This window comes from Geotrypetes seraphini, chromosome 2, assembly GCF_902459505.1.
Source record: "Geotrypetes seraphini chromosome 2, aGeoSer1.1, whole genome shotgun sequence".
Classification (NCBI taxonomy): domain Eukaryota; kingdom Metazoa; phylum Chordata; class Amphibia; order Gymnophiona; family Dermophiidae; genus Geotrypetes; species Geotrypetes seraphini.
Genome location: NC_047085.1, coordinates 9118475 through 9144259, shown reverse-complemented (window position 1 = coordinate 9144259; position 25785 = coordinate 9118475). Strand labels below are relative to the sequence as shown.

Sequence of the window (25785 nt, the reverse complement as noted above, 5' to 3'; positions counted from 1 at the left end):
CAAGATTGACACAAGCTGGATCAGACTAGCGGTCACTTGAACCCAGTACCCTGTCTCCAACAGTAGCCAGTACAGTCCTGTGGGAGGGGGAGAGAAATGAGGGCTGAGCCAGGAATATGGGGAGAAGAGCTGGAACATTCTATGACGGGCGCTCAACTTTTGAGTTTTACCCGCTAATCTGCTTGTTTTCTTCTGCATTTCTTGATTGTCGCCTCTGTTTCTCGTTTATCGAACTTGATAAAAACCGCCTTAGTTGCAGCACAATTCAAGGCGGTTTCCCCCAAAAAATATCAAATAAAAAAGGATCGCCATTAAAATAGGATAGTACACTACACTTCTCCCTCCATATTCGCTGTGATAGAGGATTAACAGAACCGCAAATACAGAAAAACTGCAAATAACTTTTTCATATGTTATTTGCTGTTTTCTATTAAAAACTATCATGAATATGGTGAAACCGCAAATAACATGGTGGGAGACCTGGCCTGTTCTTGAAGGAGAAGCAAAACACGGTGAAGAAAGTGCTGGGAATCGACGATTTTCTCTGTTAACGCTTGGAATCAGCGATTTCTCTATGCAAGCTGATGTAATTGGGGGGGGGGGGAGTGAGGAGCCAGCAAGCTAAAAACTGTGAATAATCGAAACCATGATTGCTGAAACCGTGAATACGGAAGAAGAAGTGTACTTTCATACAGAAAACAGAAAACCATTCATGGTCTATCGCTGCAGAGATGTGTTCTCTACTAGTTATAAAGTTAAGAGAAAGCACGTTCAAAGAGATAAGTTTTCAGAAGAATTCGAAAGCAAGAATATGATGATTCCAAGCGTAAAGTAGGTAGTAAAGAGTTCCGTAGAGCTGGAGCTATTGCAAAGAACGTTGAGTTCCCAGGTCTCTCCCATTTTGTTTTGGAGGGGTGTGGGATTAATAATCTGTTGACTGTGTGGGACGATTAGTGATGCCAGATAATCAGGGACACCTGAGTGTAAGGTTTTATATGTCAAGGTTAATATTTTAAATTGTATCCGTGACTAGACCGGTAGGAAGGGAGTATATGATCGTTAAGCACTCTCACTGCCCCTATTTGTTCGGAGAACCATCTAGGTTTCCTTTTCCCTCTTGCTTCTGTTCAATTTCCTTACATATAGAACTGTTGCCATATTTATAGCTCCTGTCGGCTTAGACATCCCCTAGGCCAGGGGTAGGCAATTCCGGTCCTCGAGAGCCGGAGCCAGGTCAGGTTTTCAGGATCTCCACCATGAATATGTATGAGATGGATTTGCATGCACTGCCTCCTTGAGATGCAAATCGATCTCATGCATATGCATTGTGGATATCCTGAAAACCTGACCTGGCTCCGGCTCTCGAGGACCAGAATTGCCTACCCCTGCCCTAGGCCTACCCATCCCGTCAACTAGGTTCTTCCCCATTCCGCTAAAGTCAGCAAGGCCTGGAATGGCTACCCTGCATGCTGGCATGTAAGAACAGCTAAAGGCCCATCTCATGCAACAGCTGGCGCTCAGAGAATGTTCTCCGTTCCCTCTCGTACCTACGGTTGTTGATATACCAAAGCCCAGGACTGACAGGGAAGAATAGAAATACAGTTCTGACGTCTATCACTTCTCCTGTCTCTCTGTTGCTTTTCTCAGGGGGTGAAGAAATCATTCACAGAAGTGATCAAAGCCAATATCGGAGATGCCCATGCCATGGGCCAGAAGCCCATCACCTTTCTAAGACAGGTAAAGGGAAAAGGATTTGCTATACTGCCTTTCTGTGATTACAATCAAACTGCTTTACATACTCGAGGAGCGTAGGGAGAGGGGAGACATGATTGAGACATTTAAGTACATCACGGGACGGGTAGAGGTGGAAGATGATATCTTTCTTCTCAGGGGACCCTCGACCACAAGAGGACATCCGCTCAAGCTCAGGGGAGGGAAGTTTCGTGGAGACACCAGGAAATACTTCTTCACGGAGAGAGTGATTGAGCATTGGAACGAGCTTCCAGTGCAGGTGGTCGAGGCACGCAGCATCTCAGACTTCAAGAACAAATGGGATACCTATGTGGGATCCCTACGAGGTCATGCCAAGGGATAGGGTCACTAGGACTGAATGAGCGGGTCAGTAGAGTGACAGTATAATTACAATTATTCTTTAGGGGGTCAGTAGACTTAAGAGGGTGGGTAAATAGTGTGGGCAGACTTGATGGGCTATATGGCCCTTATCTGCCGTCATCTTTCTATGTTCTATGTTCTATGTACTATATACAAGTACTTATTTTGTGCGTAGGGTTTCCATAGGACTCCAGGACTGAAATATCCAGGTTATACTTCATCTGAAAACAATGGAGCCATATGGTAACCCTACAATGGAGGCTTAAATCAAGTTCAAGTTTCAAGTTTATTAGGATTTTATATACCGCCTATCAAGGTTATCTAAGCGGTTTTTACAATCAGGTACTCAAGGATTTTCCCTCTCTGTCCCGGTGGGCTCACAATCTATCTAATGTACCTGGGGCTATGGAGGATTAAGTGACTTGCCCAGGGCCACAAGGAGCAGCACGGGGTTTGAACCCACAACCCCAGGGTGCTGAGGCTGTAGATCAATGGCTTGTCCAGAGTCACAAGGAGCTGCGGTGGAATTTGAACCCAGTTCCCAGGCCACCGCACTAACTGCTAGGTTTCTCCTTTACTGGTAAGTCTTGCCAGCTTTTCTCAGAGCTGTGGAACATAAAGACTACAGAGTTTCAACCCAGAGGTCTCTGCACCCCATTAACCCCTTGTGCTCAGACAGGCAGGGACCCCAAAATCAGGTGATCTAACCACCGGAGCTGTGGGGTACATTAGAGAGATTGTGTGCCCACCGGGACAGAGGGAAAAATGCTTGAGTACCTGAGTCAATTCATGCAAACCGTTCTAAGCTTCCCAGGGAGAACGGTATAGAAAATTAAATCAATAAATAAAACAAATCCCAAGAAGAAAAACAGATTTTGTGCTGCTTATCCTAGGATTAAGCAGTGGATTTCCCAAAGCCAATTTTAATAATGGTTTATGGACTTTTCTTTTAGGAAATGATGCAAACCTTTTTTTTTTTTTAACCCTGCTAAGCTGACCACCTTCACCGGCAACAAATTCCAGAGTTTAACTGAGTGAAGAAATGTTTTCTCTTTTTTGTTTTAAATGTACTATTTAGTCCTAGTCCTAGTATTTTTGAAAAGAGTAAACAATTCACATTTACCCTTTCCACTCCACTCAATATTTTATAAACCTCTAACATATTTCCCCAGTGCTATCTCTTCCCCAGGCTGAAGAGCCCTAGCCACTTTACCCTTTCCTTATAGTACAATGGACTCCCTGGACTGGTCCATCTCTTTTCTGTCTCTCCTCCTATGTTTTTATGAGCTAGCAAGAGCAGAATGAGTCCTAAGTCCTGGGAAAGTAAGCCCCTCCTCATGTGTAGAATATTGCTACACCTTGGGTTTTGGCCAGGTATTAGGGACCTGGAATGGTCACCGTGAGAACGGGCTACTAGGCTTGATGGACCATTGGTCTGACCCAGTAAAGCTATTCTTATATTCTTTTACAGGTCACTGCCCTTTGCCTCTTCCCTGAGCTGCTGAATGATAACAAGTTCCCTGAAGATTCCAAAGAAAAAGCCAGACGGATCCTGCAGGCATGTTCCGGGCAGAGTATTGGTAAGTGCTCACTGGAGAGGAGGAAGGTGGTGTGAGAGCAGTACCCTGGGGCATTGGATAAGGGTGGGGGGACGGACATAGGGGACTCAGGGGATGTACTGCCTGGTAATACGTATTATTACGATCTCTGTATGCTTTCTAAATAAAGGCTTATAAAATCTGCTTTCACACTATGGTTTGCACAGTGACCTGTGGTAGGGTTATATCTGGAAGAGGAGCAAAAGGGAGTGTAGCTAAGAAACCCAATCCAAAATGAAATGCTTCTCTCTTTACAGGGGCGTACAGTGCCAGTCAAGGAATTGAAGTGATCCGTCAGGATGCTGCGAAATTCATTGAGAGACGGGATGGAGGAATCCCAAGTAATCCCGACAATATCTACCTCACGACCGGAGCCAGCGACGGCATAGTGGTAAGGAAATTAGCCAAATGATCTCCTTCTCATAGAGAGATCCCGTTTTCTGCAAACCACTCACTTCCATCTCAGGCACTGCCCATCCCCAGAGCACCCTTAACATCTCACACAAGCCACAGCTATGAGTTGCCCTACTGGGACAGACCGAAGGTCATTCAAGCCTAGTATCCTGTTTCCAACAGTGGCCAAACCAGGTCACAGGTACCTAGCAAGATCCCAAGGAGTGAAACAGATTTTATGGTGCTTATCCTATGAACAAACAGTGGATTTCCCTAACCCATCTCAATAATGACCTATGGACTTCTCTTTTAGGAAATTATCCACACCTTTTTTAAACCCTGCTAAGCTAACTAATTTCACCACATTCTCTGGCAACAAATTCCAGAGTTTAATTACACGTTGTGTGAAGAAATGTTCTCTGGTTTATTTTAAATCTGCTACTTAGTAGCTTCATCGCATGTCCCCTAGTCTTAGTCTTTTTGGAAAGAGTAAAGAAGCGAATCACCTCTACATTTTCAACTCCACTCATTATTTTATAAACCTCTATCATTTCACCTGAAGAGCCCTAGTTGCTTTAGCCTTTCCTCATAGAGAAGTTGTCCCATCTCTTTTACTATTTTCTTTTTTTTTTTTTTTGTACCAGTAATTGTTTATTTAAAGTCAACAATGTGCAGAGAGCATGCATATAACATTACCCCATGCGAAAAAAATTCCCATGACCCTATGTACAGTCAACTCCCAGAAAGCGCAACATAATGAGCATACCGCTATGACATTGGACTCTGATGAAGACCAAACCCTCCCCCCCACCCCCTACTTATACAAACAAATAAAAGGCAAAGGATGACATCCTCTGTTCGATTGAACAACTTTGGGCTTCTTTTACAAATGTGCGTTAGGGCCTTAACACGCAGAATAGCGCGTGCTAAATTGCCACGCCCGCTAGCCGCTACCGCCTCCTTTTAAGCAGGCAGTAATTTTTCAGCTAGCGTGCACTATAGCGTGCGCTAAAAACACTAGCGCACCTTTGTGTCATCAGCAAATCTAATGATCTTACTAGTTATTTCCATCTCTAGATCACTGATAAATGTGAAAAGGCAGCGGTCCCAGCACAGACCCCTGGGGAACCCCACTTTTTACCCTTCTCCGTTGAGAATATTCACCATTTAAACCTGCTCTCTTTTCTGTCTTTCAACCAGTTCTTGATCCATAATAGGACATTATCTCCTGTCGTATATCAGAAATCAGCCCTGTTCAATAGAGATCATGAGAACAAAGGTCCATCCAACCCTGTGTCAGTCCAGGTCACAAGTACTTAGTGAGTCTCAAAACAAGGCATGATTCCATGGTATTTACCCCCAGTGATGAACGCTGCCTTCCTCTTGGTCTGTCTTAATAACGGGTTATGGACTTTTCCTATAGGAATTTGTTCAAATCTTTTTTAAACCCAACTACATTCACTGCTTTTACCACTTGCCCCAGGAATGAGTTCCAGAGTTTAACGATGCACTGAGTGTAAGTTTCAAGTTTATTTAGGCTTGATATACCGCTTAAAACATCCTAAGCGGTTTACATAATACAACATTTAAATTTAAAACAGGGAGGATTGACAAAGACAATTAGAAATGATATAGACAGTGAAGGATGACGAGATATGTGAAATAAAGCTCCATGGCATCTTTAACCCTTTCAGGACCAAGGGACATATTTGTCCCATAACTTTAAAATCCTATAAATTTTGATTGGGATAGTCTACAGTTCTAAATTTGATATGTACGGATTCCATATGATACTGCCTTTATGTAAACAAACTGGTTCCGACATTCATTCATTAGCGTCGTTGCCAGATTGACGAGAAGATTCACTTGCCACACTGTCCATAAGCCAGAAGTTTGATTTAAAAAAAAAATAATAATGATATTTCACAAAAAAAATCAATTTTTTGGCATCTGCAAGCCCTTTTTACCATATAAATGTCGTCAAAACCACAAAAATTGGCCTACGATCCTTATGGTCCTGAAAGGGTTAAAAAGAAAGGTTTCTTGATTCGTATTCAACGGGAGTCATTTCCACAATGAAGGGACTACAACCGAGAAGGTGGATTTAGACTAACTGACAAACAGAAGGGATTGCCAGGAGATTTTGTTGCGACTAATGGAGAGTTCTGGAAGTTAGTTCTCAATGAATGCAGGGGAAACAGGTAAGAAAAAGTAATTTGAAGGTAATCTGATGGGAAATGGGCAACCAGGGTACGTTTTTCAGGAGAGGGATAGCATGATCATATTTTTTTGTGTTGAATATAGTTTTTACTGCCGTGTTCTGAACTATCTACTCAACAGCCCCGGCAACCTGCCCACCCCCCACCGCAACGATCCTGGCAGGAGAGATACCTAATCTTTCCTGCCCCGATCGCGATCCACCCCCTTGAACCCCGACAATACCGGCAGGAGGGAGCCCAAGCCCTCCTGCCAGAAGGCGACCCCCCTCAAATATAGGCAGGAGCCCACAGCACACCCTAACCCCCCCGCGATCCCCTGATCGCCCCCTCAAAACTCCGATCGCTCCTGAACAGCCCCCCCAACCCCCAACACCCCTGAACCCCCGACACACCCCCTCAACTTACTTTAAAGTTGGTTGGCATAGGGCCTGATTAGGTCTGGTGCCTAAGGCCCCGCCCATAGGAGAGGCCTTAGGCACCTGGACCAGCTGTAATTGGCCCAGTTGCCTTAGGCCTCTCCTATGGGCAGGGCCTTAAACGGCTGGCCCAATCAGGCCCTAGGCCTGCCATTTGGAGGATGGCAGGCCTGCCGGCCAGATGGACTTGGGACCTGTCCGGCCAGCCAACTTTACAGTTGAGGGGGGTATTGGGGGCCTTTTGGGGATTCGGGGAGGTGATCGGGGGTTCAGGGGGGGGGTCGATTGAGGGGTCACAGGGGGGTGCACCATGGACAGAAGGGCCTGGGATCCCTCCTGCTCATATTTGATGGGGATGGGGGGTCGCTTTCAGGAAGGAGGGCTTGGGCTCCCTCCTGCCGGTATTGTCGGGTTTTTGGGGGGGGTGGATCGTGATCGTGGCAGGAAAGATTAGGCATCTCTCCTGCCGCGATCGTTGTGTGTGTGTGTGTGGGGGGGGGTGGGGGGGGGAGGTTCTGTAACTGATGTTGTTTTTGACAGACAAAGGTTACAGAATCCAGCTTTTAGGCGAAGGACTGGCCCCTCCTTCACCTAAAAGGTCTTGCTTTGAGTATTTGGGACTTGGGCAATTTTTTGGTTAATAATGTGTTTTAAGTTTAGACGTAGTGGTGATCTGGGCGATTAAACTGCTGAGCGTAGAGGTAGGCCATTCTCCAAAAAACCCTCATTTTGGACTTTTTTTAAAATTATGCCCCTCCACGTGGTTTAATCATATTTCCTTAACTGCCCTGATAGGTTCAAAGTCTATCGAGTGTACGTGGGACACTGAGGGGATTAAGTGACTGTGACTGAGGGTCACAGGAGTAGCGAGGGATTTGAACCACAACCTCCGGGTTCTAACCACTGCACCACACAGCTGACTAAGACTGTTCCTTCTGCATCTATCCATGTACATATGACGATCTCAAAAATGTCTTTGTAATGTATTGTGATTTATTGTGAGTGTCCTTTTGTACCCCGTTCTGAGCTCCCGCTAGGATGGGATAGAAATTGAAGCAAGTAAATAAATAAATAAATTGAAAAGCATCCTTCAAAAGTTGGATTTCAAAAGGACCACAGATAAAGCACGATGTACCAACTCGGGCGGATGATACAACAAGGTGACGGACTGAGGGTCGGACTCTCTAGTATCACCGATAAAATCTGACGGGCTGCTGTAGTGGTTGCAAATGTAATAATTTCAAAAAGCTTCATTTTCGAAGAAGCATAAGAACATAAGAAGTTGCCTCCACTGGGTCAGACCAGAGGTCCATCGCGCCCAGCGGTCCGCTCCCGCGGCGGCCCATCAGGTCTATGACCTGTGAAGTGGTTCCTGACCATTTCTATAACCTACCTCTGCTTCTATCTGTACCTCTCAATCCCCTTATCCTTTAGGAACCTATCTAAACCTTCCTTGAACCCCTGTAATGTGCTCTAGCTTATCACAACCTCTGGAAGTGCGTTCCATGTGTCCACCACCCTCTGGGTGAAAAAGAACTTCCTAGCATTTGTTCTAAACCTGTCCCCTTTCAATTTCTCCGAGTGACCCCTAGTACTTGTGGTTCCCCACAGTCTGAAGAATCTATTCCTGTCTACTTTCTCTATGCCCTTCAGGATTTTGAAGGTTTCTATCATGTCTCCTCTAAGTCTCCTCTTCTCTAGGGAGAACAGCCCCAGCATTTTCAACCTGTCAGCGTATGAAAAGTTTTCCATACCTTTTATCTGTTTAGTCGCTCTTCTCTGGACCCCCTCAAGTACTGCCATGTCCTTCTTGAGGTATGGCGACCAGTACTGGACACAGTACTCCAGGTGCGGGCGCACCATTGCACGATACAGCGGCATGATGACTTCCTTCGTCCTTGTTGTGATACCCTTTTTAATGATATCACAACCAAGACGAAGGAAGTCATCATGCCGCTGTATCGTGCAATGGTGCGCCCGCAAATGAGGTTCGCAGAGAGTCGCCAAATTCACATGAGATGAGTTGCTGGTGATAGCGATCACAGAAGAGTCCACAGAGAGAGGTGTAAATATGTGCATATGTTGGAAAAAGCTACACCGCAGGCAAGCATATCACAGGTACGCCTTATTGGAGCGCAATATATGCACGTCATAAGCGCACGTCACAGGCAGCCGTGGGTGGAGATGAGGAACGGAGGACTACCAGCAAACGCTACGTTGTTCTTTCAATCACAGGCGTGCTAGTGCTATTGGATGGAGGGGAGGGAGAGGAGGTGCAATCATCGGATTTCAACGAGCATGCCTAAGACATGCGCTCAAGAGGCGTGCTTTTGAGATTTGCTTCCCCATAACTATTATACTAAGGCCAAATGGGATTTTAAGGCCAAATGGGATCGGCACATGGGATCTCTTCACAGGGCAAAGGTAGGGGAGGGACATTAAGGTGGGCAGACTAGATGGGCCGTGGGCCCTTATCTGCCGTCTATTTCTATGTTTCTATGTTACTATAATTTATGTGAACGGTGTATTTTTTTAAACTTTTAACATGAGCCCTGAAATGTGCTTTTCACAGTCCCAGCACCCACGGACCAGCTGGTAATTTTTGGTTGTCAAAAGTTGGAGCCGCACTTGGAGAATCACCCAGTGATGGTAGAGAATCACCCAGAGTGCTCGTTTAAATATTAATGAGCCCATTTTACCGCCATGTAATATTAATGACCTCGTTGTGGGGGTCAATTATAGAAATTTGTTCATTGCAACGGGATTGTAGTTAGATGCCATTTATTCTTCTTGTATATTGGAGGTTTCTTTCTTGCGGCTTGGATCTGTATTTGTACTGTTGGTTGATTGTACACTCTATGTTGCAATTGATAATAAACATATTTACAAAAAAATTTAATTAATTAATGACCGCGTTGTAAGACATTTGCATGGCAGAGTCGGAGGCTGCTAGGAAGCTCGGAAAAGAACATGGTGACCCGTTCTGATAATCCTGGCATGCTAAACTGTCTGGAAACGATTTTGCGACAATTGTTAAAAACTTGGTACATTTTGAGAATCCGGCCCTGAGACTGGAGTTGACAGAGGCGAAAAAAGGACAAAGAGAAGAGAAACATCTGATAAGTGGGGTTCCCAGGGTGGGGTGTAGAGACAGCAATTGAGGACCTACAGAATGAATGCACTTGTAAGTCAGAAGTTTGAATTCTACAGTGTATGGAAACTGATAGGGAGCAAATGGAATGACTTGAAGAGAGTTTAATGACACTGACTAAAGATATGTTTAAATATTTTTATTTATTTTCAAGAGCAAAAATTACAGAAAAACCAGATATTACATCCTCAACAATGAAAACTAAAATACATTTCTAAACAACCCCCCAACCCAAAACCACAATCATCTCACGCATTAGTCCATGTATACAATAAAGAGATAGGTTAACCATTCAACAGTCTGCTGCGAGCATGTGGTGCCAAAGTTTGCCAAAATGGCTCCCAAATGAAACAATAAAGCTTTCCCTGAGGTGAATCAATATCCGCAAAGCCACTTGCCCAATCATGAGTGATTGCCAATGAGAATAAGATGGAAAGCCTGCAGAAATCCATGCAGACAGTATCGTTTCCATTCCCAGAAGAACTGTGCGTGCCAAATAGCTGTCATCCCCTTACGTATTGGAAGGGTGGGTGTGTAAAATCCAAAAAGAGCTTGTTGAGTAGGCGTCCGACGATGTTGCCAGATAGTCGAGATATAATGTCCCAAGAAATGCCAGAACGCTGTTACTCTAAGACAAGACCAAAATTGATGGCCCAGAGAAGCATAAGGCTGTCCACATTAAGGCAACAATGAGATCTTGTGATTGCCATACAATATTCTCGAGTTGGTGATATATATATATAAACGAAACAAAAACTTGTACTCAACCATTGTCTGGGCAGAAAATGAAGAGGAGCTGGAGTTGTAGGCACTGGAACTTTAAGGAGGGAATCAAGTGTGATAAAGAGAAAGTAAGGGTTGGAGGCACGAGGTTTTGTCAAATGGACATTGTGCTCTTCCAAGTGATCACATTCCATCCCAGGCAGACCATATCTAACCCACATTTTGCCTACATCTAACTGGCAGAGCACCATCCCAACCCATGCAGGATATACCTAACTCATGCAGTGCCATCCTATCCCTTGTGGAAGCTACACCTAACCCACAAAGTATCATCCTAAACCATGTAGGAGCCATACCAAACCATACTATTGCCAGAGGTTGTGGTAAGAGCGGATAGCGTAGCTGATTTTAAGAAGGGTTTTGACAATTTCCTGGAGGAAAAGTCCATAGTCTGTTATTGAGAAAAACATGGGGCAAGCCACTGCTTGCCCTGGAGCGGTAGCATGGAATGTTGCTACTCTCTGGGATTCCGGAATCTTGCTATTCTTTGAGATTCTGTATGGAATGTTGTTACTCACTGGGATTCTAGAATCTTGTTACTTCTGGGATTCTGGAATCTTGCTATTCTTTGAGATTCTATATGGAATGTCGCTACTCCTTGGGTTTTGGCCAGGTACTAGGGACCTGGATTGGCCACCTTGAAGATGGTATATTGGACTTGGTGTGACCCAGTATGAGCCAAGTATAGGACAATCAAGCCATTGTGGCATCACTGATGAGGTTGGCTCTGAGGCACTGTGAACTGAGGCATTATGACATCACAATCTCAGCTCTGGAATGTTGCTCTCATTGGGGTTCCGGAATCTTGCTATTGTTTGAGATGCTGGAATATTGCTACTCTGGGATTCTGGAATCTTGTTACTCTCTGGGATTCCGGAATCTTGCTATTCCTTGGGATTCTGTATGGAATGTTGCTACTCTTTGGGTTTTGGCCAGGTACTAGGGACCTGGATTGGCCACCATGAGAACGGGCTGCTGGGCTTGATGAACCATTGGTCTGACCCAGTAAGGCTATTCTTATGTTCTAAACCCATCTTGTTACATGCAGACCTAATGTTATTTGTCTGTCTGCTCTATTTGATCTTCATAAAACAATTTCTGTCTGGAATTGTTGCTTCTTGAATGTATTTGAGGCATGAAATCTCTCTTTCCTATGCCCCCTTCCCCTTCCCTCCTGTAGCACCGTAGGAGAATGCTAGCGTAGCTGTGGCTGTTTTAGTCACTGTCGGAGCTCCTGTTGGTTCTGACCCTTGTGCACTAAAAGAAAGATTTAGACCCGGGCCCTTCGCTCGCGCCCTCCCGACCTGAGAGCTTTTCATGTTCTTTCTTCCCGCCGCACTGTGTGGCATGTCTACGGTAATTAATGGACGGAGCTGTGGGCATAAGCTGAAGCACACTGGAGGCTGAAACAGGGCAACAATGAGAGCCTTTGTCCATCCCCTGGCAATGCCAGGCTGTGGGTTGATGAGCTGGAGCTGCCATGACAGCACACAGGCTCTGCAGTGCTTGGGGGAGTGATGTCATCTTGTCTATTATGCCTTCCCTCCTGGGTAACGGTGATGGAATTCACCCTGGGACTCCGCTCCCTCCCCCTCTCTCCCCCTCACACTTTTGTTCAGATTGTTTCCTCTCCCTGCCCCCTCCTTGCCACCTTGTTAACTCCTTCCTTACCCCTGTTATTTCTCTTCTGCTTCTTTCTCATAAGAATAGACTTACTGGGTCATATCAGTGGTCCATGTAACCCAGTATTCTTTTTGCACAATGGCCAATCCAGATCACAAGAATCCCAATAGTAGCAACATTCCACAGCTGAGATTGTGATGTCATAATGCCTCTTTCCACCAATGCTTAAGAGCCAACCTCATCAGTGATGAGTGGCTTGGTTGTCCTTTACTCGGCTCACATAAGAACATAAGAGCTGCCATACTGGGATAGACTGAAGCTTCATCAAGCCCAGGATCCTGTTTCCAACAGTGGCCAACCCAGGTCCCAAGTACCAGACAGAAACCCAAAGAGTAGCATCATTCCAGAGCCGAGATTGTGATGTCATAATGCCTCATTCCACCAATGCCTCGAAGCCAACCTCACCAGTGATGTCACAATGGCTGAATTGTCTTGGCTCACATAAGAACATTACATTACATTACATTAGGGATTTCTATTCCGCCATTACCTTGCGGTTCGGCTTACAAAAGATTTATAAACAGGGTTACAATGGGAGAACAATAGATTTGCTAGAGTGGTATAGAGTAGATCTTTTGACATTTCTTTGATAGTTAAGAACAGGGAGGCTTAACAGAAGATTTATAAACTACAATTGTCCTTGCTATGATAGTAAAGGGTAGATCCTTTGTCTATTATTAGTGTTGTTGAGAGAGCATGAGGTTAGGGCTGTTTCAGGAATTTCTTGAAAAGTATGGTTTTTAGTTCTTTTCTGAATGTCTTGTAGTCTGGGGTGGACATCAGAAGGTTGGAGATCTGGTTGTCTAGTCTTGCTGCTTGAGTGGCTAGGAGGCCGTCGTGTAGTTTTGATCGTTTTACTTCTTTGATCGGGGGGGGGGGAGGAATGAATGGGGAGTGTGTTTTTCTGTGTCTGGTTGTGGATGCTGGGATGAGGCGGTTGTTCAGGTAGGATGGGCTGTCTCCGTTAAGAGTTTTAAATAACATGCAGTAGAATTTGAATTGTATTCTTTCTTGGATTGGTAGCCAATGTGAGTTGATGTAGGCTTCTGTGATATGGTCATGTTTTCTCAATGAGTAGATGAGTCTTAAAGCTCTATTTTGGATTGTTTGTAGTTGTTTGGTCATAAAGGTTGGGCATGGGAGGTAGAGGATGTTGCAATAGTCCAGTAGTCCTAGGATTAGGGATTGTACTATAAGCTGGAATTGTGTTCTTTCAAAGAATTTCCGAATTTGTCTGAGATTTCTCATGATAGCAAAGGATTTCTGTATTGTGTTGTTTATTTGCGGTTGCATGGTACAGCATCTGTCTATAGTTATTCCTAGTAGTTTTATGGTGGTTTGGATGGGGTAGTTGATTGAGTTGAGTTCTAGGTTGGCTATGGTTTGGATTTTGTCATTTTCAAAGAGAATGAATTTGGTTTTGTCTGGATTGAGTTTAAGAATTTCTTTATTGGGAAAGACCAAGTCCAGTATCTTGTTTCCAACAGTGGCCAACCTAGGTCCCAAGAACCCTGCAGAAACCCAAATAGCAGCCCTTCTTTTGGTTCCCTTCTATCAGGCGAAGTCTAGTGACCCATAAAGCTAAGAACCTTTTCCTCTTCCTTTTTTTCTCTCTAGGCAATGCTAAAATTGCTTGTGGCTGGACAAGGGAAATCCCGAACTGGGATCATGATCCCAATCCCTCAGTATCCCCTCTACTCTGCAGCTATAGCTGAGCTGGATGCCGTGCAAGTCAATTATTATCTGGATGAGGACAACTGCTGGGCCTTAGATATCAAAGAGCTGAGACAATCATTGTATGAGGCCAGAAAACACTGCAATCCCAAGGTGCTTTGCATCATCAACCCAGGAAATCCCACAGGTAAGTCTCCCCTACCATCCCAAGGCTGCATTGCAAGTCCAAGTTTCTATGCATCATCAGTTGAGAAAATCCCACATGCATCCTCTTTTTTTTTTGCGGGGGGTTGTCTATGTTTCTTTTATATATGCTTATAAACCTAACAAGAAAAACTCACAATAAAAAAGTACATAATAGAGTTCAATAAGAACACTCATTACTAGAAATTAATTTAGTTACAGACCGCATTAACTACACCCCACCCCCCTTTTATGAAGCCACGCTTATAGAATTCCTATAAGCATCGGAGCTAATACCACTGCATCCGGTGATTAAAAAAAAGCCTAACGTAGCTTCATAAAAGGGAGGCCTAAGAGACTAGCTTCACTCCATGGGGACCTACAATAGCATAAGAGAAATAAAAAAAACCATGCCCCAACTAATATATAATATCTTAAAAACCAGCAAAATCCTCCTTTTCAGTGGCTGGCCCAGTTATGCGGAATGATGTGCCTGGGAATTTACGCTCATGTGATAATGTCTTGAAGTTTACAAAATTGTGAAAAACGTATTTTTTTTGTCCAAGCATTTAATTGAAAAGAAGAACTATGAACTTGTTCGTTTGTTCAACTGATTATGAATGTGTCATTGGAAGTTGCCTAGGTCTTAAACAGATAATATGGTACACGTTTTTATCCTAACTCGACACATACTAGGGATCTAATATCAACATATATAATATACAGTTTATAGTGCATCCATGCAGAGGAGATGTAATCTGCTGGAGACTTAATTGCAAATCTTTCCTTCGACTTTGACTCCGATTAACTCTGTTTTAGTTTAACAAATTGCACAATAATTATAAGAATTAATAATTAAAGTTAATGTCCCAAGAAGCTTGCAACATATTAAGAAAAGACTGTTCCAAGTCGCTTCTTCTGATATCTGACCTTCTGGATAGTTTAGAGAAATGTCCTGCCAAACTTTCCACCCCAGAGGGTGGACTAGTGAATAGAAATACATGTCTGTTTCTTTGTGTCAGACTTTGGTCTTATCTTCGTTCTTCCCTCCTAGGGCAGGTCCAGAGCAGGAAGTGTATTGAAGATGTTATCCGATTTGCTGCTGAGGAGAACCTGTTTCTGATGGCCGACGAGGTATCGTACACCCCACGCTGTTCCTTCTCACCCTCTGATGTTTTCTCTCTTTCACTTATGCTGCTGGTGGAGACTCAGGGAAGCCGAGGAGGCCATGCACCGAGTTCTTTGTCTGTCTAGGGCAGGCATGGGCAACTCCGGTCCTCGAGGGCCAGAATCCAGTCGGGTTTTCAGGATTCCCCCAATGAATATGCATTGAAAGCAGTGCATGCAAATAGATCTCATGCATATTCATTGGGGAAATCCTGAAAACCCAATTGGATTCCGGCCCTCGAGGACCGGAGTTGCCCATGTCTGGTCTAGGGCTATGCAAAGCTTAGTAGTTTTAGTCCAGGGATCTCAAAGTCCCTCCTTGAGGGCCGCAATCCAGTCAGATTTTCAGGATTTCAGGACGTGATGATGTCACCGCTTTTCATCTGTTCATGTCTAGATGCCATCCCGACATCACTCCTAGCTGAAAGCTTTTCAAAACCCAGACAAAGTGCCTGGATTTGAAAAGCCATCTGAGGAAATCCGAACGTCTAGTAACCCTACCCTCTGGTTAACCTTTTGTGCACTAATCCCCCCCCCCCCTTATGTACCACTTTCTGAACCTGCCCGTCCAGCATATTGGTTTTCATCTCTCTCTCTAACAGAAGATTATTGTAGTTATTGAGGGCCAGATTCTTCAAACAGTACCTGCAGCCTGGCTGCCCTGAGTAGGCCCACACTTACCATCAGAAGCCAAGCAGAGTCAGGCCTGGCTACTACCTGGATGGGAGACCACCTAGGAGCACCAGGTGCTGTAAGCTGAGGACCCCATGTTGGACAGCAGCAAGGCAATGGCAAACCACTCCTAACCTCTGCCTTGAAATATCACGGGGAGGATTCCTCACCCTGCGTGCTGCCATGGATCAGTGGCCAACCCAGTAGCACAATCTGTCCATCTACAAACAGCCATCAATCATTCAGCAACTCTGTTTGTAGAATCACAGCTACCTCTGTGGAGGTAGGGTTACCAGATTTCCAGAACTAAAATCCAAACCTTTGGCCCCTTCCCATTCACTTGTTGGGAGGGCATGTGCTGGTATGACATCACACACATGCACGTGACTTTGCATGCACAGATGCCATCCTGATGTCACTCCTAGCTGGAAGCTTTTCAAAACCCAGACAAAATAACAGGTTTTGAAAAGCCATCCAAACGCTCGGACATGTCCTCTAAAACAGTGTTCTTCAACCTTTGTACACCTATGGACCGGCAGAAATAAAAGAATTATTTTGTGGACCAGCAAACTGCTAAGACTGAAATAAAAACCCCCGTCTCCGACCCGTCCCCACGAGCTTGGTCCCCGCAAACCATCTGATCCCATCCACACAAGCCTCAAATAGTTATGATTTTATATTGAACTAGTCTTTAAGCCCGTTACATTAACGGGTGCTAGAATATATGTATGTCTGTCTTTCTTTCTGTCTCACTCCCTGCCCTTGTGTCTTTCTTCTTTTATTTCTGTCTCCCTCCCTCCTATTATTTGTCTTTCTTTCTATTTATCTCTCTTTCTGCCCCCTATGCAGCATTTATATCCCCTTGTCCACCTTCCTGTACAGTAGCCATATCAGCATTCCCTCCCCCTCCATTTCCTTGTGCATCAGCATTTCCCCCCTCCCTACTTCCCTGTGCAGCATTTTCCTCCCTCGGGCTAGAATATATGTGTGTGTGTCTGTCTTTATTTCTTTCTCTCTCTGTCTCCTTAGCCACTTTTTCCTGTCCATTCTCCCTTCTTTTTACCTCCCCTGTGTCCACGACCACCCCTTCACTGCTCCCTTTATCCAGCAACAGCCCTTCCCCCTTTGTTTTACCTCCCCCCTGTCCATCAGTACCTCTTCCTTCTCCCCCTGTCCAACAATAGGCATCCCTTCCTTTTTCCCCCTGTCCATCATCACCTCTTCCTGCTCCCTCTGTCCAGCAGTAGGCCTCCCTTTATTTTTTCCCCCTGTCCATCAGCATCTCTTCCTGCTCCCCCTGTCCAGCAGTAGGCATCCCTTAATTTTTTTCCCCCTGTCCATCAGCACCTCTTCTTGCTCCCCCTGTCCAGCATTAGGCCTCCCTTCATTTTTCCCCCCTGTCCACCACCACCTCTTCATTGCTCCCCTTATCCAGCAGCAGCCCTTCTCCCTTTGTTTTACCTCCCCCCCTGTCCATCAGCACCTCTTCATTTCCCCCCCTGTCCATCAGCAGGTCTCCCTTAATTTCCCCCGCTGTCCATCTGCACCTCTTCCTGCTCCCCCTGTCCAACAATAGGCCTCCCTTCCTTTCCCCCCCCTGTCCATCATCATCTCTTCCTGCTCCCCTTGTGCAGAGTTTTTTAATTAATCGGATAGAGTCATTGCGGCCCCCCCCCCCCCCCGCTCCCCTTCACTTGTAAGTCGGCGATTCAAGAAGCCTGTGCAGCAGTCTTCACACGCTGCTTCGGGTCCTTCTACTGCGCTTATTTGCTCTGCCGCGTCTCTGATGACATCATCAGAGACGCGGCAGAGCAAATCAGGGCAGTAGAAGAGCCTGAAGCAGCGTGTGAAGACTGCTGCACAGGCTTCTTGAATCGCCGGGTAGGTATTCAGGTCAGCGGCAAGGGAAGGGGTGTGAGCGGCAAAGAACTTCTCTGGTCTGTTGCGGAGGGCGGCCCGGCTCGATTTATTGATTCGTTGGGGGCGGGGGAATGCGCTGTGTTGGGGGGAAGGGTAGGCAGACGCGGGGACCGTCCAGTTCAAGAGAGGAGCCGGGGTTGAGGAAGGCCGCCGCAGCTATGGAAATTTTTTTTTTTATTTGAAAGCCGCCGCCGGGGCCGCGCATGCGCAATTGTTTTTTTCGCTACAGCTCACGGAACACGTTTTTTTTAGTGCGCATGCGCGGCTTACCATTTTATTATATTAGATGTATTTTATTAAAGTATAAAAATAAACAATATTCTGTACAATTATCATTTTATAAATACAAATAATACAGAGCAAGGATCAACAAAACTCCGGTCTCCCCTTCACATATATCACCTCTACTATCAAGAAAACTGAATAAGCTAAATTATTACAGAACGCTACACAGAAATATCATGCTAACAGAATATCGCAGTCACACATGACAGGAATAGTGTTAGGGGAATACAACTAGGGCAACTGCCCCCTGGTCCGAGAGAGCCCTAAGCTAGCTGGAAGCTAAAGAAGCACTGCCTGGGCTTTGTAGTCCCCAGTTATGTCTCTAGTAGGATATATATTTCAAATCTGATATATTCTCCACTTTTATGAACAAAATAAAACAACAATCAAATTACAGAAGTAAAAAGTACAGAGGTCCATGAAAAAAGAGTACAGCAATCTAACAAAATAGGTACAACCAATATTTATTTATTAATTTATTTAGCAATATTTTAGATGGTTGCAATTGAAGCAGGCCATTCAGGTAGGGTTCCCTGAATGGAAAAATCTTATTAATTATCATAGTTTGGAATTCTTATGCTTTCAGATGGATTCAATGGATCATAGAGCCGCACGGTGGTATAAAGTAATATCTGGATTTGTAAACAAAAAACCAAAAAATGGTCTTAGAGACATTTGGAGCATTGAGATAAAGCATCAAATTAATGCATCTCAATGGCCACGACTTTGGTCTTGGAGGTTAAGATGTACGGTGTCAGCATCTATGAGACAAACGTGGTTTTTTTAACATAAGAACATAAGAACATAAGAAATGCCTCTACTGGGTCAGACCTGAGGTCCATCGTGCCCAGCAGTCCGCTCACGCGGCGGTCCAACAGGTCCAGGACCTGTGCAGTAATCCTCTATCTATACCCCTCTATTCCCTTTTACATTACATTACATTACATTACATTACAGATTTCTATTCCGCTTGTGCCTTGCGGTTCTAAGCGGATTACAAATTAGGAGACTGTATAATTTCAGGAATATTACAGTACATAGAATCAGGAATTTATCAAGTTACAATTGATTAGTCTGGAAGTTTCCAGGAGAAATTAAGAGTACATAGTAGATAGATAGTAGGTTGTTGAAGTGGGTTGTACAATGTTTAGGTATAGTTATGGTGGTGGTGTTCTTGTGTGTATTTTCTAGTGCTATGTTGAGGTTAAGATGATGGAAAGTATTTTTTGAAGAGATGAGTTTTGATTTCTTTTCGGAATTCTTTTATGTCTATTGAATTGATCAGTAGATTGGAAATGGTGGTGTCAATTTTTGCTGCCTGTGTAGCTAAAAGGCTGTCGTATTGTTTCTTGCGTCGTATACCTTTGAGAGGAGGGTAAGCGAATAGTTTTTGAGTTCTCCTTAATCTGTGAGAGAGATTACGGTGTAGTCTTTTGTTTAGGTAGCTGGGTGCTGTTCCGTGTGTTACTTTGTATAGTAGACAGTAGAATTTGAACTGGGATCTTGCTTTTATTGGTAGCCAGTGTGAGTCAAGGTAAGCATTGGTGATGTGGTCAAATTTGCTGAGGGAGTAGATGAGTCTGAGGGCCGTGTTTTGAACAGTTTGTAGTTGTTTTATCATGTAGTTTGGGCATGATAGGTATAGGCTGTTGCAGTAATCTACTATGCTTAGTACTAGGGATTGTACTACTATCTTGTATTGATCTTTGATGAGGAATTTTCTTATTTTTCTTAGATTACGCATTGTGAAAAATGCTCTTTGGATGACTTTGTGGATTTGGGTCTGCATTGTGCAATTTCTGTCTAGTTGAATTCCTAGGATCTTGAGTGTGCTTTGCATTGGGTACTTGATTGTGTTTAATTCCAGTTCTGTGCATGATGGGTTTTTTTCCTTCTCTAATAGTAGAAATTTAGTTTTTTCCGAGTTCAGTTTCAGTTTATGACTTGACATCCATTTTTCTACCGTTTCCATTATTATATTCAGGTGGTTTGTGGATAGGGGGTCTTGTATGTCCAGCAGAAAGTTGTCCAATTTGCTCTTGAACCCCAGTACCGTACTCTGCCCTATCACGCCCTCTGGAAGCGCATTCCAGGTGTCCACCACACGCTGGGTAAAGAAGAACTTCCTAGCATTCGTTTTGAATCTGTCCCCTTTCAACTTTTCCGAATGTCCTCTTGTTCTTTTATTTTTTGAAAGTGTGAAGAATCTGTCCCTCTCTACTCTCTCTATGCCCTTCATGATCTTGTAAGTCTCTATCATATCCCCTCTAAGTCTTCTCTTCTCCAGGGAAAAAAGTCCCAGTTTTTCCAATCTCTCAGCGTATGAAAGGTTTTCCATCCCTTTTACATAGAGCTTTTTGGACCCCTGTTCGTTTACAAAAAATAGATAGCTCTAAGTCTAATAGATGTTGGCATTGTCATCTTGAAGCTGGGACATTAGATCATCTTTTATTCTATTGTCCATTTATTTTATCATTCTGGAAATCAATTTGGCCTCAAATTAATAGGATGTTCGAAAATCCAGTAGCCTTGACATATGATACTATTTTATTTGGAACAACTATGAGAGCATGAAGTCAAATTTCGTCAAATAACAACAAACTTTTATTTATTTTAACTGGAGTAGCAATACAGCAAATAACATACAATTGGAAAAAGCATGACAAGTTAAATTACAATTTCTGGTGGAATTCTGTATGTCATATATACAAAATGGAACTCACAATAGCAACGCAAAAAGGTTATATTAGTAAATTTCAGAAAGTCTGGGGACCATTAACAGATTTTTGTAATGAATGATTAACTTTTCCCATGATAAGATATTTGATTAGGGGGGAAAAGGGGTGGATTTTACTTGTTCTTATTATATAATACATGAATATTTGAATAGTTTTCACAGTAAGGATGATTTTATGTATTATTGAATAGGGAGGGAGGGATGGGGGATTATTATATTCAATTAGAATGATTTAAATTTTAGATTTCTTACATAATATTTATAATATTATAGAATATTAATTTGTAATGAAATGTTAAACTTTATGCTTATATGAGAGTTAATCAAGTGTGTATCTTTAAGTTCATATGAGTTGTAACATAAAAAAAATGAATAAAGAATTAAAAAAAAAAAAATTATCCACAAACATAAAAAAAAAATAATAATAATAACAATTTATTTAGCCCATCCTCCCAAAGGAGCCCAGAATGGGTTACAAAGGTACATTCACAGTACAGAAGGACAAAATTATTTAAAGACATTTTTGGCAGATATAGCTTAGAAGAATTTGCGGCATTCGTAGAAGATATTACATGGCATAGTATAGATTTAGGACAGAATTCACGGTACTAACAGAACAGAACAGAACATAATTGTACTAAAGTTTTAATGTTGTAAGTGAGTACATGATTGGTGGTTGGCAGTTAAGGTCCCGTGAGTAGCGTCGGTCATCATGGAGCTCGTGAGTAGTGTTGGACATTAAGGAGCTGGATTTGTGAAGAGGAAGGTTTTCACAGCCTTTCTAAAGTTCCATAGATTGTCTAGCGATCTAATGGTTGTGGGGGATGATGTGCCAGAATCTGGGTATAAACTATGAATAAGAGCGTTTGCGGGCTGTTTCAGTTTTGAGTGAACGACCAGGTGGTAGTGTGAGCCGTCTCTCTCTTTGAGATCTCAGTGCTCTGTTTGGGAGGTGAATGTGTAGTTTTGATGTCATGTAATTCGGTGTCAGCCTGTGGAAGGTTTTGAAGGCTAGGACCAAGGCTTTAAAGGCGCAGCGTTTTTGGATAGGTAACCAATGCATTGATGTTAGTGCTGGGGTGACATGGTCTCGGAAGTCTAGGTTTTTCAGGAGGCGAATGGCTGCATTTTGTACATCTTGGAGGCGGGAGAGGGTTTTTGTGGGTAAGCCCACTAGTAGTGCGTTGCAATAGTCTAAGCGGGATAATACAAACGCATGTAGTAGCTGGGCAAAATCGGTTTCTGAAAAGTAAGGATGGATGCACTTCAATTGGCGGAGGTAGTAGAAAGATGAAGACACTAAGTTTGATATGTGATTTGAGAGTGATAGATTTGAGTCCAGGATCACTCCTAGGCTGCGGACGTTATCTTTAGCTGTACGTGTATCATTTCCCCAGGAAAAGGATGAGCGGGGGTATTGGCAGGTGTTTTGTGTATCCAGAGGAGTTCAGTCTTTGAGGCATTAAGCTGTAGTTTATTTGCAGTCATCCAGTTCTTTATTTCATTTAGGCAGCTATGGAGTTTTATGATTTGTGCGTCTTGGTGTTGGCCTAAGGGAAGGTAGAGCTGTATATCATCTGCGAATGAATGGATTTTGATTTGGTATTTTGCTGCGATTTCGAGTACTGGTCTGACATAGAGGTTGAAGAAGAGTGGGGATAACAATGCGCCTTGGGGCACGCCATAGTGGAGTGGTTTTGGCTCAGATAGGGAGTGACCTAATAGTACTCTCTGCAATCTTTCATTAAGGAAGGAAGAGAGCCAAGCTAGTGCAATATCATTGATTCCAATAGATTGTAGTCTGGATAGAAGAAGTGAGTGGTCAATAGTGTGAAAGGCAGCAGCACTTAGGTCTAATAGTACCAATAATGTGTCTTTCCCCTCATCTAGAATTTTCCAGCAGTCGTCTACTATGTCTAGTAGTACTGTTTCTGTGCTATGGTGTCTCCTAAATCCTGATTGGAAGATGGCGAGACTGGCATTTGTTTCTATGAAGTCTCATAGCTGTGTGAGTACTATCTTTTCAAGAATTTTTGAGGCAAAAGGAAGATTTGAGACTGGTCTATAGCTACTTGGATTTTCCGGGTCCATGGTGGATTTTTTTAGAATTGGTCTCCAACATTATGGTATTATGCCTGATTTTAGGGACTCGTTTAGTAAGGGTAGGATGGAGGACAAGAATATTTTGTTGGTAGCTAGAAGTGTTGTGGATGGGCATGGGTCTAAGATCGAGGTTGTGGGATGTAGGGAATCTACTGAATTTTTCAAATCATCTATGGAAACTGGTTTGAAGTTCTTCAGGGTTTCTCTGTTAGGTTGTCTTGTTGTGAAGATGTTGAGCTTTGACAGAGCTTTGGCCTCCATGTCTAGGGTGTCTCGTATTTTTGATATCTTGTCGTGGAAGAAAGGAGAGAGGGATTCACTGTCTAAGTTTGTTTGTTGGTCCTGAGGTGATCCTTGGGAAGAGGAGAACAAGTTTTTCGACAGCGAGAAGATGGCCTTTGATCTACATGGGAACCTAGATATTAGGTTAGTGAAATGGTCCTTTTTGCTTTTGCGTATCACTAGTTTGAATTCTTTCAGAAGGCTTTTCCAGGTGGATTTGTCCTCAGTACTGTGTGTCCTGCACCAAATTCTTTCTGCTTTCCTAACTTTCCTTTTTTTTCTCTCAGACTTTCTGTGAACCATGGTGATGTGAAGGAACTTGCATTTTATTTGGCATCTTTGGCATTCGCTAGCGTGCCATATCTGTGCCTTCTTGTCTAATGAATTGACTATGGAATATGGTCTAGTTTGGAAATGCCAAGGGACAAAGCGTGAAGGTTTACTGACTTTGGGTCGAGTGTGGTTGTTTTTTGTGATGAAGGATTTTCTGCTGTTCTTTTGCTCTTGCTTTGTAGTTTGAAGATGATTATGTGGGGACCTGAAGGATGGTTAATGGGGTAGATTTATTATCATTATGTGGGCCATTTAAGATGAAGATCAAGTCTAAAGTGTTTCCAGAAGAGTGAGTGGGGGAATCCGAGATCTGACAGTGATTTGGCAAATTCTCTTTGCGCCCCAGTGAGTTTTGGATAATCTGCAAAGTTAAAGTCTCCTAACCCATGGTTAATCAACCAAAACTATAAGAACATAAGAATAGCCTTATTGGGTCAGACCAATGATCTATCAAGCCCAGGAGCCCATTCTCACGGTGGCCAATTCAGGTCCCTAATACCTGGCCAAAACCCAAGGAGTTGCAACATTCCATACAGAATCTCAAAGAATAGGAAGATTCCGGAATCCCAAAGAGTAACAAAATTCCAGAATCTCAGAGAGTAACAAGATTCTAGAATCCCAAAGAGTAACAGATTCTAGAATCCCCAGAGAGTAGCAACATTCCATGCTTCCGATCCAGGGCAAGCAGTGGCTTCCCCCGTGACTTTCTCAATAACAGACTATTCTGTGTCAGAAGTAATTGTGATCACACTCTGCTCTAAACTGTTACCAAAAATTAAAAAATAATGTACCTAAACCTTTAACTAATGCCCACACACCTCTTCCCCCCCCATCTGCATGGAATGTTCTTTGAAAAATACAAAGCTGTTGAGTTTCTGTTTTTTGTACATCTTCTCCTTGGATATCTGTGACGGGGTACATCCTGAAGGGTCCCAGAAGGGGCTGTGATGAGAGGTCTGTATCGTTCAAATAATCCCAATAAAGCAGACTTGACAAGGAGAGGAAACTGGAAGTATTTTCTTTTCTATAGCTGCTTTAATTGGGGGGGGGGGATGTCAACTAATACTGTAGAATAGGGTAGGCTAAGCTTTCATGCACAGAATGGGGAACACATCAGGCCCCAAAATAGCACAGATTCAGCCCAGCTCCTCAGAAAATACCCTCGACCACAACCACCATTAAGACAGCTAGGAAAATACAGATCTGAAGTAACGCGAGTCTGCAAACACATCTCTGCATAACAGAGCCAGCGCAGGTGTGTTTTTATAGACATACATGTAGAGAAAATGCTTCCACAGATGCGCACGAGAAGAGCAGCTCTCAGTACTTGCCTGCAGTGGCGTCAGCGCAGAGATTCACTTCGGCAGCTTTGGGGCTTATGATGGGTCTGAGGAAAGAGGAAGCTGCACCATCAGAGGCGGCCCGCGACTCAACAGAAGCCCCAAGGCTGCCTACGTGAATCGCTGCGCTGCGCTGACACTACAGGCAAGTACTGAGAGCGGAGGGGAGGAAGCCCTGATCTCACCGGCCTTGCAATGACCGGCAGGAGATTTCTGTGGACCGGCACCGGTCCACGGACCGGCGGTTGAAGAACACTGCTCTAAAAGCAGGACATGTCCGGGGAAATCCAGACATGCGGAAACCCTATGTGGAGGCATCTTAGGAGAAGACTGTCCCCAGGGGATCCACAGAGAGTTTGACTGCGGAAACTGTAAATAGATAAACACTGCCTTGTGCTCTGAATTTACAATTGTTTATTAATATATCGACATGGTATGATCTGAATTGTGGAGAAAATAGGTAAAGTGACAAAGCGATTTATTATCATGAGTGCAAAGGTCAGTCATATGGTTTGCATCTTTGCGATTGGTAACGGTTCGAGATATGAATGCCTCGCTATATTGTGCTTTCCTGAAGGTCGCAGGGTCAAGTAACGTATATCTTGCCGTTCACATGAGGTAATATACATCTGGGGGTTCTAAGAACTCCTGAATATGGGTTATTATAGCAAATGGCTGATAAGGCGCAGCACTGAAATCAAACACAAACGGGTTCTGCATAGGCGTCGGAACAG

The 25785-nt window shown here is 43.7% G+C and overlaps 1 protein-coding gene across 3 annotated transcripts in view; it reads left to right on the top strand.

Annotated features, from left to right (window-relative positions):
• Positions 1–25785, top strand: part of LOC117355981 (alanine aminotransferase 2-like) — a 116321-nt gene that overhangs the window by 59536 nt on the left and 31000 nt on the right. For all 3 annotated transcript variants that reach the window (XM_033935189.1, XM_033935190.1, XM_033935188.1), the window contains 5 exons: positions 1648–1737; positions 3584–3692; positions 3968–4101; positions 13973–14216; positions 15267–15346. In XM_033935189.1, coding sequence (XP_033791080.1) covers positions 1648–1737; positions 3584–3692; positions 3968–4101; positions 13973–14216; positions 15267–15346 — 657 coding nt within the window. The remainder of the gene's footprint in view (positions 1–1647; positions 1738–3583; positions 3693–3967; positions 4102–13972; positions 14217–15266; positions 15347–25785) is intronic.